Below are 22,060 nucleotides of genomic sequence, written 5' to 3' on the forward strand. Positions count from 1 at the left end.
TTTCGAGAGAATATTCAAGTCTATGAAAGTTGATTGTTGGATATATTTATATGAACTGGCTGATGCCCGGCATGCGTTGCAATGCCAATTTTTTTGTGTAAACAATTATTATCCGATGCAACTTGCGCGCCATCACGCAAGAGTCGACAACAACTACGAAAAAATCTTATATTGGTATTATGAAACGCATAAGGAACGGAAAAATATAAATTTAACCTACATACTTTACGGCTATATTTTTGTCAGGCTTCAGAGTAAGCCCTTGCTCTACTCAAAATTGTTTGTTTTAGTACTCGTAATTTTTTCCTTTGTTCTTTCCATTTCAGCTCCCAACTTACTAACACAAACACACACAAACATTCTTCTAAAATAAAACCCAAGCCAAGTAGAGTCTATGCATTTTTAAAACATATAAAACCTTATTTGGTGACTGTACTAAGTTGTGTCGATCTTCTCACGATGCAAACGTTCCGCGTCGATGACCGTGGCTCCTCCGCCTTACAAAAATGGTAATGCGAATTCACCGAAATAATAAATTACACCGCGGTAAGAATCACTATCTACAAGTACAGCTGCGAAAAGAATGAACACATACTATGTTACCGACACGTATTTTAAATACATTCGCGGTATTTTTTATAGAATATAATTGAAGCACCATTTATTGAACTTATTTCTTCTCATATCAATTATATTTTGGAGATGTATACTTAAACAACGTTATCTTCTATTGCATTTCTAATGGAAAGAAAAAGCAAAATCAATTTTTAATTAAACACTCATAAAATGATAATAATTAATTGTAACAATTTAAAAACACTCCTATTTTATATAAACACATATAGCTTACTATACGTAGATACAATTTACCCAAAAATATTTTATAATTAGAGATTACTAAGATGATGTTGTCATCATATAAAAAGACAAAAAATTTCTTCAGAAGCATATTAATCACACTCTCGAAACCTCGAGTCTGGTTGAGTAATATTCCCGATATAGTTAGGAGCAGGCGTTAGTGCCTGACTCACACTGAAGAACATCTTGCAGAACAATCAATCGGTTGTTTGATAAGGTTCAATGTATTCAACATATAAACTAAGGCTAATATAAACAATATGCAAAGTAATATGACGATCAGGATGTGTCCATGTCAGCAACTATAATATTATCTTTTAAAGAAACGGATTCGATCTTAATAAGCTGTTCTTGTTATTTCTGGCGGATCTAAATGTCTGAGAACTGTTTCTTACATATACTTCTCTATATTTTCCGTCATCGCGGATTACAATACGCAAGAACGAAATTATTTTCTCGAATGTGACCCATCTTGTACATATTTAAATTATGACACATTCGAATTTAAGCATTTGGTTAAATTAAACACTAAAAAAAAAAGAACTGAAAAATAATTATGGTCATTTCGTAAATATTTTTGTTTTGATGGATATACGTAGATATTATTTATAAGTAGAATTTTGTACCATGCAGGCTGGCTTGCGTTTTTCATTAACCATTTAACTAGCAGATGCATTTAGACTTTAAGTATTGGCTTATGTCATCAATATTATTGCATAATACATGAATTACTATAAAATTTGATTTTGATTTTGAAGGCTTCTTCTCTTTTATTTTAACGTTAACGGTATCGCATTACTTTAGTAATGTTTGCATAAATCAACTTTTTATGTTTTTTTTTTCTTTACGTACTAATATAATAGCAACAGCAGAAAATAAATCAGATACGAAATGTTGACGTTATATATTTTGACAGTTTTGTTTTTTTTTTTTAATTCAATTGCGAAAACGTGTAACCTAAGACATTAGGTACTGTCAGGTAGATGAGTTAGGTTATTTTATAACTCTCTATTTTTGTATTATTTTTATTAATATAGATTTCATCATCACTATGTTTAGTTGGATATATTTAACTAGTATTATCGTTACGTATATACATTTAAATGAAATTAGTAGGTAATTGACTGTCGTCAGTCAGGAATGTAAAGCGAATAGTTGCCGTCATTTTGTCAAACTTGTTGACTTACCTATTTTACTTCTTTTTTTGTTGTTATAGGTAAGCGGACGATCAAATGGGCCACCAGTAAATAAAATAATTAATTGAATAAAAAACAATGCACGTTTTTTTAAATATTATTCTATATAATTAACTTGGTATTCCTCAGATGTATTTAATTTTCTTGATACAAAAATTAAATTGGTATCATGTAAAAAGTTTTTTTTAAAAATAATAATGTAAAAGAATGAGGCAAACGTAAGTTAGGTACTTCATATAAATTGTTAATATATTAACGTAAAATTTGTTATAACAGCGAGTTATCGTACCTAATACATAGACATGATGTCACCACAGGGTTTTTAATTATTTTGGCAAAGAACTCTAATAGATAATATGGCGTTAGAAATTCATAACTACAAGCACTGATACGGACATAAACCTATCAGCAATCAATGTCCAAAATTATCTGTGTAATAACTAACGTGACAAAAGTTTTTCTTTTATAATATTTGTGAAACTGTGTGTTTTAAAATGTGAATGTCCTTTCAAAAGGAATGTTGTCAATTATAAGGTACAAATAATTTAATTTATTTTATAATACTGATTATTAATCAATCGCAGATAAACACCATATAAAAATAGAATTCATATCTTTTTCAAAAATGAAGAAAATCTGTGGTCATCCAAATCATTTTACAAAAGAATTGTGGAGTTTTTTATTTGTATAATAATAAGGCTGAATAAATTATGACAAAGTTATATTAAATGAAGATATATAGATAGTTAATTTCTCTTTCCTAAAAAAAAATATAAATGTGTATTGATCGATAACTACAAAGATTGATTAGGGACATGTTTGATTTCCATTGCTAGGCGACAAATTATATCAAAGGTACATACAATACATACCAATCGAACAACCTTTCCAACTGTAAAAAGAAAAACTTCACCTATTTAGTTGATTGTTAATCAATAAAATATGCAATAGATATACATATATACATACAGATATTCAAAAATATACAGATAATCAAAAATGTATAAATTAGAAAAAGATTTTGTTATATGGTTCCTTTCCAATATAACTATATTAGGATATATTTTTTTTAATAATAATGGCTATAATCGACAATTGTCACCATAATTTTATTATTTCATAAAGAAATCAAATTATATAATTGTGACAGTACGTTACATTATAATAATCATTTCATTACAAAAAAAATAGTGAATTGATCCCTACAAGACGACTGGTATTGAGTCAGCGCTATATCGGGACTAAGAACCGCCCACTTAGGTTCTGAAGTTCTTTGTTCTCACTAATAAATCAATCTTTCTCTTCGTAATTTAGTTTTTTTTTTATTAATTTATACTTACTTCAAAAGCCTTTCGTGGCGTATAAACTGTTTTAACTAATGCAATTAGATAATACTAAGATTTAACAATTCTTTGTGGTAAATAAATAATAATATAATTGCTTGAAAAAATGTTTTGATATCTGACAAAATAAAAACCAGCCCGATATGAAAGGTACAGGTAGTGACCTAGATTTGATGTAATTTTTTAAAATTATTTTATCTTCATATTTAATAGTTTTAGCATTGGTTTTTACGTGTTCAGATTTTTTTGAATTCAATATTTAGAAAGAATAAATAAACAAATCGGTTTTAAGGTTTTGTAAGAGAAACTCCTAGTTTCAATAGGAAAAGTAAATTTGTGCGGCAAGAACGTCCAATCATTACGGCAGTAGGTAACTCGCGTCGCGAAGCGGTAGGTTGCGCGTCCCTTTCGTTACTTTATAAGGTTTCAGTTGTAATAAATAAGATCCGAGTATACGTATTGCTTAAAATATAACATATAAGTGTTACGAATATTATATTTTTTAAAGTCTTCATAACAATGGTTTAATTATCCATTTCAACAAAGATAAAACTTAAACATTTGATGTAGGTACTTCATTTTGTTTGTTGAAAATATTAGTTATCGTTATGACTACAAAATTTGTAATTAGTTTTAAGCAAGCGAATAGTGACTAGTGTGTAATGTCAGTCGCAATGGAAGCCTGCTATGGCCGAATCGCTCACACTGCCGCCTCTACCATTGCAAAAACATTTTCCATTGTACTTGCATCCCTACCGTTTTGCAAGGTGTGTAAGAAGAAAAACCTGTGTAGTGTAACAATACTTATAATATAGTTATATTATGATTAATAATATAAAAAAATAATAAAAACTCATAATATAGTGACGGAATAAAATGAATTATAATGATAATATCTTGTTCTTTTAGGCGTCACCGCTGCCCACACAACGATGTCCCGGAGCCATTGTTCGATGTGGAGCACACTACGAGCGTGGTCTCCGCATACAAACAAGATTACGACGAAAAACATGTCAGCCGTACAACTGCTGTATATCAAGAAGATCATTTGAGGCTTGAAGGAGATTTCCAGGAGCCTGAGCGTCCTCGTTGGCAACCTGTTGAGCGACCTAAAGCAACAAAACCAGAAGACAATCTTAAACCTGAAGGCGATTTTGAAAAGAGACGTCCAGAAGAGTGGCGCCCTGGTGATAGGGCTCCCGTAAAAAAACCGGAAGATAATCTTAAACCTGAGGGTGATTTTGAAAGACGTAAACCAGATGAATGGCGTCCTGGTGATAGGGCTCCGACTCGTCGCCCTGAAGATAATCTTAAACCTGAAGGAGAATTTACTACTCCAGAAAAGCAAATCTGGCGGCCTGCAGAACGTCCAAAAGCCAGTAAACCAGAAGATAATTTGCGACCAGAAGGTGATTTTGAGAAGCGTAAACCAGAAGAATGGCGTCCTGGAGACAGGGCACCGACTCGTCGTCCTGAAGATAATCTAAGGCCAGAGGGAGAATTCTCTACTCCCGATAAAGAGCCTTGGCGACCAGCTGAACGTCAAAAACCTAAGAAACCAGAAGATAACTTGCGACCTGAAGGAGATTTCGAAAAGCGTAAGCCGGATGAATGGCAGCCAGGAGACAGAGCACCAGTCCGACGTCCTGAAGATAACTTAAGACCAGAAGGTGACTTTGAAGATCGACGACCAGAAAAGTGGATGCCTGGTGATCGTGCTCCTGTAAAGCGCCCAGAAGATAATTTAAAACCGGAAGGAGACTTCGAAAAAAGACAACCAGAACAATGGCAGCCTGGTGATCGAGCACCTACGCGCCGTCCTCAAGATAATCTTAAACCAGAAGGAGAGTTTACCACACCCGAAAAAGAGACATGGCGGCCAGCTGAGCGCCAACGACCTAAAAAACCAGAAGATAACTTGCGCCCTGAAGGTAATTTTGAGAGACATAAACCTGAAGAATGGCAACCTGGTGATAGGGCTCCAGTACGTCGTCCACAGGACAATCTAAAACCTGAGGGTGATTTTGAAGATAGAAAGCCAGAGAAATGGCAGCCTGGCGACCGAGCACCTGTCAAACGGCCAGAAGATAACTTAAAACCAGAAGGTGAGTTTGAGAAAAGACGTCCTGAAGAATGGCGTCCCGGTGATCGAGCTCCGACGCGTCGCCCTGAAGACAATCTAAGACCTGAAGGTGAGTTTACCACTCCTGAAAAAGAGCCATGGCGTCCTGCAGAACGTCAAAAGGCCAAAAAACCGGAAGACAACTTACGCCCAGAGGGTGAATTTGAAAAACGTAAACCTGAAGAATGGCGTCCTGGTGATAGAGCACCAGTCCGACGACCAGAAGATAACTTAAAACCGGAAGGTGATTTTGAAGACAGAAGGCCTGAAGTCTGGAGACCCGGTGACAGAGCTCCTGTTAAGCGTCCTGAGGATAATTTAAGACCTGAAGGAGAATTTTCAACTCCAGAAAAACAACCGTGGAAACCAGCAGAACGACAAAGACCAAAAAAACCTGAAGATAATCTTAAACCTGAAGGAGATTTTGAAAAAAGGACACCAGAAGAATGGTTACCGGGAGATAGGGCTCCCGTGAGGAGACCTAATGATAATTTGAAACCAGAAGGTGAATTCACTACGCCTAAAAAAGAAGAATGGACACCAGCTGAAAGACCTCAACAAAAGAAACCAGTAGATAACCTTAAACCTGAAGGTGAATTTACAAAGCGACAACCGGAGGAGTTTAGACCAGCAGAAAAACCAATAGTCAAAAAACCTCAGGATAATTTACGACCAGAAGGTGACTTTACGACTTCGAGAACAATAACTGAAGACTACAAAGTAGTTACTGGTGAAAGAGCTGAAATAATACGACGTACCGATAACATAATTACTGAAGGAGAATTTGTAGGTATGTAGATTTATTTACATTCAAATATATCGGTTAAAATAAATGTGATTTGTTGTGGTCATATTATATGTTATACATTGTTTTGGATCATTATAACGTCTTTCTTCTTATACTATTTTACTTATCTTTAAGAAAGAAACTATGATGTTGTGTCTTAAAAAAATATATTTTTTCAGTGACCCATCGCAATGGATCATCTTTTTTAGTTCAATGAAAATCTTTATGATTCTGGTTTTGCTTTTCGCTTAAAACATCTTGTTCGTAAATTTAAAAACTATAAAATGTGAAATGTATAATACAAAATAACTATTAATAACTAGCAAGCACATATCATGGCTTTGTTGCTAACAACAAAGATGTGGTTTTGAGACCACATTGTTATAAATAATTGTCTAGAACTTAAAATACTATGAACTTCAATTTTGAATATATTAATTAATTAAAATATTTATTTGAATATTTTACAGATTCAACAACATCACGAACTGAGTATACATTGAAACCTGTCGAAAGACCGAAACCGGTTCGGAGGAACACTTGGACTAAAATAGAAGGAGATATGATAACTGAAACAACTTCACAGTCAGAATACATAGATTATACGGATACAATCGAGAGGACAACTTTAATTAAACGTAAAACAGATAATTTGACGCATGAAGGCGAAATAGATTTTGTTACGTCCAATCAAAAAGATTATACTGAAAAAAATACAACAATAGAAAGGCCACAAAGGCGAAGAACATGGACAAAAGAAGATTTCGATAAATTTTATTCAACAGAAAATATAGAAACTCTTACTACGACGCAAGAAGAATACAGAACTTATGAAGAAAAAGGTCCAAGACGAGCGGAGGTGAGAAAACCTAAGGATAATCTTAAACCAGAAGGTGAATTCGAACAGCCAAAATCTAATGAGTGGATTCCAGCTGAAAGGCCAAAGCCAAGCAAGCCAGAAGATAATTTACGACCTGAAGGTGAATTCACAACACCCGACAAAGAAAAGTGGCGCCCTGCAGAACGGCCTGTTCAAAAGAAGCCGAAAGACAATTTAAAACCTGAAGGTGATTTTGAACAACCAAAATTAGAAGAGTGGCGTCCCGCTGAACGGCAGACACCCACAAAACCTAAAGATAACCTCAAACCAGAGGGCGATTTTGAAACACCTGAAAAAGAGAAATGGCGCCCAGCGGAGAGACCTAAAGCTACAAAGCCACATGATAATCTCAGACCTGAAGGTGACTTTGAACAAAGACAGCCAGAAGAATGGCAACCAGCAGAACGTCGGACACAAAGAAAACCGAAGGACAATCTTAAGCCTGAGGGAGATTTCGAGCATCCTAAACCAGAAGATTGGCGTCCTGCTGAGAGGCAAACACCTCAGAAACCTAAAGATAATCTCAAGCCAGAGGGTGACTTTGAAACACCTGAAAAAGAGAAATGGCGCCCTGCAGAGAGACCTAAAGCTACAAAGCCTCATGATAATTTAAGACCTGAAGGTGATTTTGAGCACAGAAAGCCTGAAGAATGGCAACCCGCAGAACGTCGGACACAAAGAAAACCGAAGGATAATCTTAAGCCTGAGGGAGATTTTGAGCAACCAAAACCAGAAGATTGGCGCCCTGCTGAAAGGCAAACACCTCAGAAACCTAAAGATAATCTTAAGCCAGAGGGTGACTTTGAAACACCTGAAAAAGAGAAATGGCGCCCTGCAGAGAGACCTAAAGCTACAAAACCACATGATAATTTAAGACCTGAAGGTGACTTTGAGCACAGAAAGCCAGAAGAATGGCAACCTGCAGAACGTCGGACACAAAGAAAACCGAAGGATAATCTTAAACCTGAGGGAGATTTTGAGCAACCTAAACCAGAAGATTGGCGTCCTGCTGAGAGGCAAACACCTCAGAAACCTAAAGATAATCTCAAGCCAGAGGGTGACTTTGAAACACCTGAAAAAGAGAAATGGCGCCCTGCAGAGAGACCTAAAGCTACAAAGCCTCATGATAATTTAAGACCTGAAGGTGATTTTGAGCACAGAAAGCCTGAAGAATGGCAACCCGCAGAACGTCGGACACAAAGAAAACCGAAGGATAATCTTAAGCCTGAGGGAGATTTTGAGCAACCAAAACCAGAAGATTGGCGCCCTGCTGAAAGGCAAACACCTCAGAAACCTAAAGATAATCTTAAGCCAGAGGGTGACTTTGAAACACCTGAAAAAGAGAAATGGCGCCCTGCAGAGAGACCTAAAGCTACAAAACCACATGATAATTTAAGACCTGAAGGTGACTTTGAGCACAGAAAGCCAGAAGAATGGCAACCTGCAGAACGTCGGACACAAAGAAAACCGAAGGATAATCTTAAACCTGAGGGAGATTTTGAGCAACCTAAACCAGAAGATTGGCGTCCTGCTGAGAGGCAAACACCTCAGAAACCTAAAGATAATCTGAAGCCAGAGGGTGACTTTGAAACACCTGAAAAAGAGAAATGGCGCCCAGCCGAGAGACCTAAAGCTACAAAGCCACATGATAATTTAAGACCTGAAGGTGACTTTGAACACAGAAAGCCCGAAGAATGGCAACCTGCAGAGCGTCGGACACAAAGAAAACCGAAGGATAATCTTAAGCCTGAGGGAGATTTTGAGCAACCTAAACCAGAAGATTGGCGCCCTGCTGAGAGGCAAACACCTCAGAAACCTAAAGATAATCTCAAGCCAGAGGGTGACTTTGAAACACCTGAAAAAGAGAAATGGCGCCCTGCAGAGAGACCTAAAGCTGTAAAGCCTCATGATAATTTAAGACCTGAAGGTGATTTTGAGCACAGAAAGCCCGAAGAATGGCAACCTGCAGAACGTCGGACACAGAGAAAACCGAAGGACAATCTTAAGCCTGAGGGAGATTTTGAGCAACCTAAACCAGAAGATTGGCGCCCTGCTGAGAGGCCAACACCTCAGAAACCTAAAGATAATCTGAAGCCAGAGGGTGACTTTGAAACACCTGAAAAAGAGAAATGGCGCCCTGCAGAGAGACCTAAACCTACAAAGCCACATGATAATTTAAGACCTGAAGGTGACTTTGAGCACAGAAAGCCCGAAGAATGGCAACCTGCAGAACGTCGGACACAAAGAAAACCGAAAGACAATCTTAAGCCTGAGGGAGATTTTGAGCAACCTAAACCAGAAGATTGGCGCCCTGCTGAGAGGCAAACACCTCAGAAACCTAAAGATAATCTCAAGCCAGAGGGTGACTTTGAAACACCTGAAAAAGAGAAATGGCGCCCAGCCGAGAGACCTAAACCTACAAAGCCACATGATAATTTGAGACCAGAAGGTGATTTTGAGCACAGAAAGCCAGAAGAATGGCAACCTGCAGAACGTCGGACACAAAGAAAACCGAAGGATAATCTTAAACCTGAGGGAGATTTTGAGCAACCTAAACCAGAAGATTGGCGTCCTGCTGAGAGGCAAACACCTCAGAAACCTAAAGATAATCTCAAGCCAGAAGGTGAATTTCAAACACCTGAAAAAGAAAAATGGCGCCCAGCTGAAAGACCAAAACCGACAAAGCCGCATGATAATTTACGACCTGAAGGAGACTTTGAACATAGACGGCCTGAAGAATGGCAGCCCGCAGAACGTCCAATTCAAAAGAAACCTCAAGATAACCTCAAACCTGAAGGAGATTTTGAACAACCGAGACCAGAAAAATGGCGTCCTGCTGAGAGACAAACACCGACAAAGCCAAAAGATAATCTCAAGCCAGAAGGTGAATTTGAAACACCTGAAAAAGAGAAATGGCGGCCAGCGGAAAGACCAACACCCACAAAACCACATGACAATTTGCGACCGGAGGGTGACTTTGAACAAAGACAACCAGAACAATGGCAGCCTGCAGAACGTCCAATTCAAAAGAAACCACGAGATAATCTTAAGCCTGAAGGTGATTTTGAGCAACAGAGACCTGAAGAATGGCGGCCTGCTGAAAGGGTAACACCATCAAAACCAAAAGATAACCTCAGACCCGAAGGTGAATTTGAAACTCCAAAACAGGACAAATGGCGCCCGGCTGAGATACCAAAACAAAAAAAGCCAGAAGACAATTTACGCATGGAGGGTGAATTTACAACTCCTGATAAAGAAAAGTGGCGACCTGCTGAAAGGCCTAGCCCAAAGAAACCTAAGGACAACTTGAAGCCTGAAGGAGAATTTGAACAACCGAAAACAGATAAATGGCGTCCTGCTGAAAGACAAACTCCTCATAAACCTAAAGATAACCTCAAGCCAGAAGGTGAATTTGAAACACCAGAAAAACAAAAGTGGCGCCCAGGTGAGAGACCCAAAGCTACAAAGCCACATGACAATTTACGACCTGAAGGTGATTTTGAACAAAAGCGACCAGAACAATGGCAACCTGCAGAGCGGCCTATTCAAAAGAAACCAAAAGATAATCTTAAGCCAGAAGGAGAATTCGAGCAGCCGAAAGTTGATGAATGGCGACCAGCTGAAAGACAAACGCCACAAAAACCTAAAGATAACTTGAAACCTGAAGGAGAATTTGAAAAACCAAAACAAGATAAATGGCAACCAGCAGAAAAGCAAACTCCTAAGAAACCACAAGATAATTTGAAGCCAGAAGGAGATTTTGAAAAACCTGTACATGAAAAATGGCAGCCCGGTGAACGACCAATTCAAAAACGGCCTCAAGATAATCTGAAACCTGAAGGGGATATGGAAGTCGTTCGACGAACAGATTACTCGGTCACTCGTGGTGATCGTGCTGATGTTGTTAGGCATGAAGATCATCTTAAAATGGAAGGTGTTATTGATGTTCATCGCACAAGAGATGACTTCAAACGAATTGAAAAAACAGAAAAGGTAATTATTCAGAGGCACGAAGATAATTTGAGAACGGAGGGTGAATTTATTGACCTTTGTACTCGTAATGATTACAATGCTACCAAAGGTGAAAGGGCACCAGTGATCAAACCTCAGGATAATCTGAAGCCCGATGGCAAATTTTATAAGCCTGAAGTGGTTCCATCTCAACCCGCTGAAAAACGCAAGCCTTTTAAACATGTTGATAATATTTCAATCGACAGGGATACTGATATACGCCGAAAACAAAAAATTGAGAGAGTGGACATTATTCGAAGAGAGGATAATTTAAAAATAGAAGGTGAATTTATAGACATGAAACAGAGAAATGATTATAAGATTGTAACTGGTGATAAGTCAACAATTGTAAAACATGAAGATAATCTTAAAATGGAAGGAAAAATGGAGAATATTCGCTCTTCAGACACATATCGTGTCGTTAAAGGTCAAAGAGTTAAATTAACTCGCAGAGAAGATAATCTTAAAATTGAAGGCGTTTTCGAAGACCTCTCACGCAGAGATGACTATAAAATTAATCGAGATAAGCAATCCGCCATTACATATTATACCAATGAAACGAAAAATATTTCTGGAGATAAAATATCAGAATATACGAATGGCCAAAGTCCAGGACCAAAAATACAAGACGATAAAGGAGATCGAAGGTCACCGATGTCTACACCTAAAAATATGGAGGGTGATTCTATTCGACATCCATCACACTATACATCTGAAAGTGATAAACCACTAAGACCTAGACCAACTCAAGATATAGGCTCAGAAGACATAAATCGTTCACCACAATTCACTAAATTGCCAGTAGGCCCTACCGATAAAGTTAAAGATACACGTCGATCCAAATGGGGTGAACCTAAGAATACTGTGTATCCAGACGAAGAAAGTGGTGGCAAGCCTCATGATTTTAAATCTTACCCTGAAGATAACAATAGGCCCGATTTAAATCAACCTCGAAGACCCCAACAAGAGCGTACTAGTCCTATTCGACCTAAGGATAATCTTTATCCTGAAGGTGATATGGACGGTTCTTCACCATCTTCATTCAAAACTGGTAGTTATGTTCGTCAAACAGATATTGCCAGACAAGAAGATGTACATAAAACTACGCGACAACTTAGTCCGGAAGAGATTCGACAACCTCGTCACTTAATAAACAATGAAGACCAGAGATACCATTCTATAACTCATACTGATAGCTCTAAATATACTGATGAAACACATTCTCACCGTGCTGTTAAATCACATGTTACTAAAACTGTATCTAATACACAAAATGCTAATTATACGCAAAAATCTCACTCTGAGATACAAACTAAGCTATCAGGTGTTGATAATACCACTATAGAAAAAACTCAACACATAAAATCAGGGTCGGATATCCACGACTCCCGATCAACTCAAAATCGCGAACAATCACAAAATGACGTCAATACATTATCATCTCAAAAGACAAATCGTATAACATCTCAAGATACAGTTAATCGTGACGAAACTGATCGTATGACCTCTAGACATTCTACGGGAAGAACTGTTAATAAAGTCGATTCTAAAAATAATAAAATTGTATCTTCCTCAAATAAAATTATGAAACAAATTACGGAAAAGAAATTAATTGGTGGTAAATGGGTAACAGTAACAAAGAATGTTGAAGTTACCACTGTTTCTGATGGTGACTCAAAAATGACAAACAACAAGGGCATTTTCGATGGTCGTGCTGATATCCGTAATAAGCAAACAAGCAGTACTATGGGGAGTATTATATCGTCAGATCAAGTTAACATCAATAATGGTAGTTCTGTTCAGCGTAACGTTTTGAATACTACCCATACTGTAAAAGGAAGATCTGATGAAAATAGTGATCAACATATTCAACATTCTGTTTCTAGTAATCATTTAAGCAAAACAACAGGTCAATCATCACACAAAATAATAAGCTCTGAACAACATTTATCATCTTTAACTAATCAAGACATAAAAAATCAATCTCAAATCTGTAGTCATGTATCTACGGGTGTTCACTCTCAAGAAAACTTGCATAATACGAGTCAATCTAGAGGAGTCAATCGAATTAACAGAAATACATCTTCAATAACTCAAGTAAGTGACAGGCAAACGCAAAAACATGAAAGTGGAGAAAATATTCACAGAAAACATGTAAGTGATCAGTCAACTATAAGTCACACTACTTCAAATCTTGACAACCGAGACTACCGTACTACACATTCATCTGATCGACACGTCCAACACAGTGCAGCGTCGTCTGCTAATATTTCATCTTCAAATCACGTTGAACATAATATTTCTAAGGTGTCTTCAAGTCATCAATCTCATTCTATTAATAGAAATCAACTGAGTGATAGTGTAACAAAGACAAGCATTGAGTTCCAGAGAGCGATGCATGGTGGAGGAGACGTTCCTATAGCCTCCGTAGATAAAACGTCACGTTCTGGTCACCATAAGCGTACATCGGATTTAGTTTCGGATATGACAAGTACAAATGCAGTACTTCATCGTAAGGGTGTTACATCGACAACAGAGGCCCAACACTCAATAAGTTCCACTGCTGCTGCTCAAAGAAAAAGCATTACTAATCTTAATGAATGTGGAGAATATATAAGCAATTCAACCCACAGTGCTGATAGAAAAAGTATCAGTTCTATGCATCGATCTGGTCGCGAAAATGTAGCTGTAATATCACAACATACTGAAAATGATACTCGTCGTCAGCAAAAGAGAGATGGTCAATCTACAATGGTTGTTGATCGTCAACCACGTGTGGTTGTAAGAGATAATCTCCGAGTAGGCGGTGAGTTTTATGGTCAGTCTGAGGCGCGTTCCTATGGAAGTTTCTCAAGATCCAATCAAGTGGAGCGGACAGAGAGAAATGAGCGTATAGAAAAAGTTGAACGACATGTGCGACATGGTACCACTTCGTCCTTTGTCTTAGGTGATGGTGGTACTAGTTATAAGCGTGAATATACAGCCCACGTTCATGGAACTTGCCCTGCTACGTTGATCGAATCGCCGCGTACTCCATTCAAACACTCTCGCGACTCCCGTGAGCATAAATTCTATACATCGAAAACCACTCCAAAAACGCCTCAGTAACTTCGACTGTATTGAACTAACAAAAACCTGTATCATTCCTTATTATTTGGAACATTATACTGAACTAAGTTTTATATTATTATTATTTTTATTAATCTAACATTACTAGACTTAAAAATGTAATGTGCCTTTTAATAAATTATATCTAATAATGCGTAATATATTCTTTAAATGTAACGATGTTTAACTGATTCTTTTTTATTTGTCAATCATATGCCTATTGCCATGTAATAAATTTTTATAATAACTTATGAATTTTATTTCTCGTCAAAATCCATTAAAATAACAATAGAATGAAAAATATACATTACATTTATTATAAATTTTTGCTAGCTAATATTATGCGCGGGACTAATAGATTTTAGTTTCTACACGTACATACTATTAAAATGGGTTATTTTGAAAACGTTTAAGTCAAGAACATATAGATATAAAAGAACAAACAATAAATGAACCAAGATGCAGTTGTATATGGGCCTTACCGTACATTTGGGGGGGCTAGTCATAAAAACAACGTGAATGTAAGTCGTCAAAGGAATGCAGCAATAAAGTAGCACTACCCGCTTTCTGCCTATTCCTATATCGTCCGATTGACCATCAGTGGGTCGCAGTTCTCGTAGTGACCGGAGCGGTTAGGGCCGCCGCATCTCTGAGCGTATAAAAATTGTTTTTCGTATATATTTTTATTTGCTGTCAATTGGGCATTTAACCGTTTATCGGCTAAACGCTAAATACGTAGATTAGTCTAACACACTCCTGTCAATTTAATTACAGGATATTAGGTTAGAATATCATGATAGTGCTATCCTTGGTATATCTATACAGTGTAATTAAATTCTGTCTAACATCCTCACATCCAGCCGCCTATTCATTGATTCACCCACCAACCCGTAACCTTATTCACCGGATAAACAGACATGATTTTCTATAAAGATGCATTAAATAAAACAAAATGTACGATAGATAACGTATACTCCCAAGCTAAGCTAGCTGTTATTGTCTTAACATACTCTAAAAATAATTTCTAACCTTCATTTTTACATCCTTGAAAAGTATTAAAATTTAAAACAACACTGATTCACAGCGGATGTACCTAAAATATACAAAATATCGTAAAAATATTGCCTTCTCCGCTCAATAAATTTTAGCTTTGTCTTAGCATATCTGGTTAGGTATCATCCACATATCATAAATTCTACCTAAAAACAGCAATAGGTACTTGTCTAGTATGGTTGTGTTTTAGTTTGTAGGATGAGTGAGCCAATGTAGGTAGATACGGACATCAGGAACATCTAGTTCTCAAGGTTGAAATACCAATGTCTATCAGTGGCGTTTTCGTGATAACTATTATTGCGCGTCCAAAAATTACCTGATCCATTATACCTGTAGTCAGGACTGTATTTAGAGTCCTGAAGGCCTATGGGAAATAGAGGTTCCTTAATTGTTGCTCAAATAAATTAAATAATTTCAACAGTCAATTGTTTGAATAATTTTATTAAAACAAAATAAATTCTTTTAACTCCTTAAAAATCTTATAACTAAAGCATGTAGACTAGCCCATGCCGCGCCTGTACCCGCACGAAATTAATAAACCTTTATATACAAAACCCATTTTAACCAATACATTGTTGGATTCTTTATAAATCTATCACGCCCTTTCCACATCTTTAAGGGATTAATTTCTTGATAAAACTAACCTATGTCCATCCCCGTGACTCTTACTACTAATATTAGTAGCAATATACATAGTATATTGTATTGTCAGAATCGGAATGGATATTTTAGAAGTTTTTATTTCTCTCTCTTCTGGTTGCGCCGGGCCTGCAGACCCCTATGCTCTCCCCTAAATTTGTCTATACTATTAATACTAACATCAACATAATATTTTAGTCGATGTATGTTGTGTACTAAATAAAAAATAAATCTTTAAATTTTGGAATACAACCAAATCTCTTTAAGTTGATAATGGTTGTATTCATTATTATTTAATTTATTCATGTACCTTTTTGTCTTGTATTTTGCACAAACTAAAAAAAAGTATAAACAGAAATACCTATCTCTTACATGACATACTATTATCTTTTAGAAACCTTACAGTAGTTATAAATTATTTACATAACATGCAGGGACAGTTCAGTGGCGGACTAACAGCGGAAGGGGCAGCTAGGCCCGGGCCTCCAGTCTCGGGGGGTCCTCAAATACATCCCCGTTCTCCTGATCAAATCCTAAACAAGATTTTAAAAATCTGCTTAGTACCTACATAATTTCATTAAGACCAAAACACTACACTTTAGAGTCATCTAAACTGTTTACACATAAACATAAATATTATATATAATAAATAAACATTAATACACACAAATGAAACGAAAGGCAATAACAACAACTATGTTATATATATTTTTTCTAGTTGCTTTCGCGACCCCGTCTTTTCTTTTCTGTTATCGGTTGCCATAGGCAACAATCCCTTTTGCATAATTGTTAATGAGTAACGTTCGGAAAAGACTGGGTCGGCTATTCAATTCTAAGGCTTGGCTTGGCTTGGCTTGGCCTGGCTTGGATTGGCTCGGCTCGGTTTAGCATATAGCGTTACACAAATGTAAACTGATTTGTTTTTAAAGCTTCTAAAACAACATTTTTTTTAAACCTCATTCAACTTTGCCGCCCCGGGCCTCGGACGGGCATAGTCCGCTACTGGGACAGTTACATGAAAAAAATATATTTATCTATAATTTCTATTATACAGTTTGTTTGTGTTGTTGCAAACGCAACTTTTTGCAACTTGTTGAACCTTCTATGATGAACTTGTCTAGGCTCTCTTATTCTTGCCTGGACAGTGGAAATATTTTGTTAAAATTTATATCTATTGTATTGTTATGCTATTGCAATAAATACGATACTAAGTATAATATGAAAACCATATACAATGTTAAATAAAAACACGAAAATTGATACAAAACACCTAGATATTTTATTATTCATAGAGATAAATTATTAAATCAATTTTACAACTAACGTTAAGTTACACGTCAAGTTATTTAAGCAAGAATGTCTATGTTCTTATTACCAAAAACCTAACTCCTTAAAAAGTTTTTTTTTTTTAACTATATTATCAATAACATATAAAAAAAACAAAACTATTCTCTAATCTTCAACATGCTTATAAATCACATCAAAATATAACAATATTTTAATAAAAAATACATTTTTTATTTTTTGACCCTCTTGTATCGATTGACGTCTTCTTCAGAATTACCTGTAAAAGATCCAAATGCTTCATCTATTTGACGTTCGGCTTTATCGATACGGTTATCTGACATTGAGCTATTTTCATGAAATAGAGGACCTGTTGTACGGCTACTTCGAGATAAATTTAGTGTATTGTTAACAGAATTAATGATACCGTTGGAACTTAAAGATCGCTTATTTCTTTTTTTCTTATTATTCATAACATTTTGATTTTTGCCTCCAACGTTTTTTTTCACGAAGTCAGATTGACCGAAGAAAGATTCTTTTTGATTTAACTCACTTCTTTCATCATTGCCAGACTCCTCAGTTTCAAAATCAGTAATAAAAGACAAATTATCGTTTGTCATATATGGGAGATCTCGTTTCTTCACTTTGTGATGTAATTCTTTTCTTTTAATTCTTACTAAAGGTTCTAAGCTTGATTCTATATCTCCATATGCATTTGCATTTGGAAATGAATCTTCTAGTTTTTCAACAGATGCAGATATATCAGAAGGATCACTTTGGGAAACTTCTCTTTGTTCAGCATTAAATTCTTCACTTTTAGGTTCTAACCAATCTTCATCTTCAGAGCTTTCCTTATCTATTGGAGAATCATTGGAGTTTTTAGTATCTAAAACTAAAGAATCATCGAAAGGAATATTTTTATTGGTTATGTCTTCTCGATTAATTTCTCTTTTATTATCACTTTTAATAGTTTCTTTGGTATTACAGTTTATATTTCCTTCTTCTTTAAGGGCTGAATCTGTATTTTCCAATAGATCTTCTGTTGTACTAGTTTCGCCTTTTTCTTCAGATTTACTTCCTAATTTTCCTGTTTCGCTTTCAGTATCTGAAATTTTTGTATTCAATCCTTCACTATTATCAACGTGTTTGTTGGTCTCAGTAGTTAAAGAATTTGACGACAACGAAGAAACAGAGTAACTTCCTTCTATTTTACTTGTATCTGATTGATCTAAATAGTTGTTATCTTCTATTGCACCAGCTTTTTTTGTAATTTCTCTTTTATCCATAATTTTTCTTAAAAGTGCTTTTTTATCTTCCGGAAGAGAATTCATTAAATTTTCTAGATCTTGATCAGAAAGTTTTTTTATATTTTTTAGTATAGTATTTTCATTTGCTACATTTAAATCATTGTTTTCATTTTTAATACTTTTTAAGTCAGTTACTGGTTTTTCTTCAAAACTTTGAACTTGTCGTCGATTTCTGTCAGAATATATAAAATAGTCATAATTTTTCGCATCCTTTTTTTCTATGGGCCTTTTGTCACCATATTGTTTTTTCATATTAGATTGATCATTATCGTCTGCTTTATAACCATTGTTATCTTTTTGAAACTGCTCGTTGACTTTTTTAAACAACAATTCTCCCGAATAGTCAGAACCCAAATGTGTCGACCTTTCATCGACATTTCTACATTCTACACGATTATTTTGCTCATCAGTGTGACTGGGTTGGGAATTTTCTGTTTCTGCCACATCCTTGGGACCAAACATATAGTTAGGATGTTCTTTTATAATGGAAAAATTGTCCGCTTCCCCACGATAACTTGAGTCTTGGGGATTATTTTTATTTCCTTCTTTTCTGATACTTGATTCGGTTTCTGAAAACTAAAAGTTTACTACATAGCACGAACTCAAAAAACTTCACAAAAGTACAAAACCTTTAGATAATAATGTAAATATAATAAATATGTACTTAATTCGCTTAACCAAATGAGATTCGAATCTGTTTCTTTTGGTACACTATTTATTTAATTATTTAATATAAAATTTAGTGTATTAAACTTACTCTTTCAGAGTCTTCTTTATTAATGTCTGCATCCTGGGCCAATTCTTGATTACGTGATTCCTGTATAATGTCACCACGATTATTCACGTTTCATTGAATGCATGTACAAAAAAAATATACAGGTACTGAGTACTATAATAAAGATAAACAGGAATAAAATCCGAAAATCATTAATTTTTACTATTCACTAAATTTGACTAGATTCGGCTAGTCACCTTGGGCGATAGGATAGCTACAGCTGATGGTAACTGAAGATTCGCATCATTACTTATTTACTCGAGTACCTCGAGTTAAGAAGTGCTTAAACAGTAGGTAAATAGCATTCACTAGACAGAAATAAACTCTAGTTACACGCTGTATATTTAACGCTTACTAATTATTTATAAAGTAAATGTGTTAATACACGAGTTAAATCATCAATTATAATAAAAAGAGGACCAGTATTTATACCTCATCCGCAGCTGCTTCTCCCTCTTCGGGAACGTATTCGTCATCAGCCGATTCATCGCCTTCATATTCAACTCCTATTTCGCTATGAAAATGTTATAATTAAATCCTCCAAACTAGATACCTACCTATTTTTATTAAGGTACTTATATTTTAATTGGCTTTTAACCAACTTCAACAAAGTAAGGTGTTGCATGTTCACCGACAATCATTTTTACTACAATACAAACTACAACTTATTATCACTATTAACGTTTGAAAACATTAGATCATTAATAAATATTAGTAAAATAATAAAAACCTGTCGTTTTCTTCTTGAAAATGCGATGGTCTTCCATTGGTTAATGTAACATAAACGCAAATGAATAGAATACAGTGAATAAAAAATTGCATTTTATATCTATTCAAAGAATGCTTCTTAAAAGTTTGTACAAGAAAATTAATGTAAAAATGACATTTGTGTTTTTATAATATTTTTTTCCAACCAGCACTTTTTTTTTCTATACCACCTTATGTTAGTGTGTTATGTTAGTGGTTGGTAATTTCTTTAAAGCGGTGCCCGGTTAATTAAAATGTATCCATTGAGGATTTGGGATCAACATAACAACAGTTGAGGTTGCGAACGAACCCCAATAAGTGCTTTACACTTTCCTGCTCATTATTCGCTGTTGACGATTACTTTTACTGCTGATGCCCACGATAAGATTTTAAAAGTTGATCGAGCAATTAAGGATTAAATAAAAACACGATACTAAATTTCGATTGAATTAACACGTTTCTGACCTTCTCCCTGATCTTAAAATTAAACAACTATGAATGTGACAAATTTTGACAAAGGTACAGGGAATGAATTAATAGGCAACACATATTTTTCCAATTCCTAGGATGTTCTCTCGATGAATACTTGATTTTCATCAATACAACATCGGGGAAATTGGTCAGAAAGTGTTCCATCGTAAGCATAACAAGCGCACGAGTGCAGTCTTTCCCTTAAATATATATTTAAGATACCTTCTGGGGCTCCTCACCGACTTACCAACAGCTCACTATAATCAGTAAAGCGCCCGGGTTCTTTGCACCTCCTGTACCCTGGGTCAAAACGGGCTTAGAGTTCATATTTTTGAATAATATTGAGCCGTGATTGGGCTAGGCAACGCATTTGCGATTTATGAACGTACATATTAATGTTGTCTTAGATTTTCGCGATTATTTTTTTTCAAACGTACATATTATCTAAAATGTAATCTTTATTCTTTGTCATCATCAAATTACAGATGAGGATAGATATTTCTAATACCGTATCTCGTAGTGCCTATAACTTTGTGTAACAACGTGAATATATGACCAAGACCAAGATTTATCCGCACCACCTAGATGTCCGAAAATCCACGACAGCGCTATTTTTAACGTATTTTCTGCCTTGCACAACCACTTTGCTTAATCAACTTCCACCTGCGGTATTTCCTAATCGATATGACTTAGGAACTTTCAAGAAAAGAGCCTATACATTCCTTAAAGGTCGGTAACTCAACTTCAACCGCCCCGGGATGCAGATGTACTTAGGTGGTGATGTAATTTTCCATCAGGTTCATCGTATGCCACCTATTCCTATTGTTATTAAGTTATCGTTTTTTTTTTAAATCAAAATAGTCACTGATTTTCGACTTACCTTTTTAAGTTAGATATCTCAGGGCTTTTCTACGGCTCTGTTTGTTTGGATGAAGTTAAATAATGTCTTTAAAATTCTAGCCACGTTAGACCTATTATCGATAACAATTCATAACGTAGAAATCCATTTAATCCAAGTACTCATAAAAATAGTTATGAAACTAGCAACTAAAGTGCAAGATTTCATTTCAATCGATTTGAAGTACAAGACTTTTTTCACATATAGTATATCTTAAATTAAGTTATCTATATTATCTCTAATGAAATTTTTATTATTTTTTATTGTTTCTTAAATAAAATTTAAAGCTTTAAAAATCGCACTTTGTAAAGCGTGCGATACAAATCCAAAATTTACGATAGCAGTAGTGTGACCAAGGCCTTACAAATGTAATTTAATATGAACGCTTGAATAGCGATGCAGTGACGAATATAAACGCCAACATCAGGACACAATGAAATAAAGTCAGTTACTTACAACAATTTTATTTTAATGAGACCGTTTCATCTCTATCACACTTATTATGTACATTTGGTTTAAATAAAACAAACCATTGAAACATTTAACTGCAAATCTTCAATAAGTTTGTGCATATTTGAGAA

At 35.5% G+C, this 22,060-nt stretch overlaps 2 protein-coding genes across 4 annotated transcripts in view; one reads left to right on the forward strand and one right to left on the reverse strand.

Annotated features, from left to right (window-relative positions):
• LOC125070681 (titin) overlaps positions 1-14,461 on the forward strand; it is a 32,046-nt gene extending 17,585 nt beyond the window's left edge. Inside the window, exons 3-5 of one of the 2 annotated variants that reach the window (XM_047680638.1) lie at positions 4,307-6,309; positions 6,777-8,852; positions 9,114-14,461. In XM_047680638.1, coding sequence (XP_047536594.1) covers positions 4,307-6,309; positions 6,777-8,852; positions 9,114-14,305 — 9,271 coding nt within the window. In that variant the 3' untranslated portion in view covers positions 14,306-14,461. Of the gene's footprint in view, positions 1-4,306; positions 6,310-6,776 lie in introns of both variants that reach the window. The other variant, XM_047680637.1, reaches the window with a different exon arrangement.
• Positions 14,462-17,453: 2,992 nt separating this feature from the next.
• LOC125070454 (EH domain-containing and endocytosis protein 1-like) lies at positions 17,454-20,195 on the reverse strand. Of its 2 annotated transcripts, none has more exons than XM_047680337.1 (4): positions 20,094-20,195; positions 19,796-19,877; positions 19,346-19,405; positions 17,454-19,164 (listed from the first exon to the last, which is right to left on the reverse strand). In XM_047680337.1, the coding sequence occupies exons 1-4, from the start codon at positions 20,183-20,185 to the stop codon at positions 17,515-17,517; spliced, it is 1,884 nt and encodes a 627-aa protein (XP_047536293.1). In that variant the 5' UTR covers positions 20,186-20,195; the 3' UTR covers positions 17,454-17,514. The 2 variants fall into 2 exon arrangements, with proteins under 2 accessions (XP_047536293.1, XP_047536294.1); XM_047680338.1 differs by having other exon boundaries at positions 19,796-19,869; positions 20,094-20,176.
• Between the last annotated feature and the right edge of the window lie 1,865 nt (positions 20,196-22,060).

The sequence above is a fragment of the Vanessa atalanta genome, chromosome 17 (assembly GCF_905147765.1).
Source record: "Vanessa atalanta chromosome 17, ilVanAtal1.2, whole genome shotgun sequence".
Lineage (NCBI taxonomy): Eukaryota > Metazoa > Arthropoda > Insecta > Lepidoptera > Nymphalidae > Vanessa > Vanessa atalanta.

Coding starts and splice junctions, on each gene's coding strand:
- LOC125070454 (XM_047680337.1), bottom strand. CDS start 20,185: ATGCAATTTTTTATTCACTGTATTCTATTCATTTGCGTTTATGTTACA. Junction 19,878..20,093: donor TTTCAAGAAGAAAACGACAG/GTTTTTATTATT, acceptor ACATTTTCATAG/CGAAATAGGAGTTGAATATG. Junction 19,165..19,345: donor ATAAAGAAGACTCTGAAAGA/GTAAGTTTAATA, acceptor GTAAACTTTTAG/TTTTCAGAAACCGAATCAAG.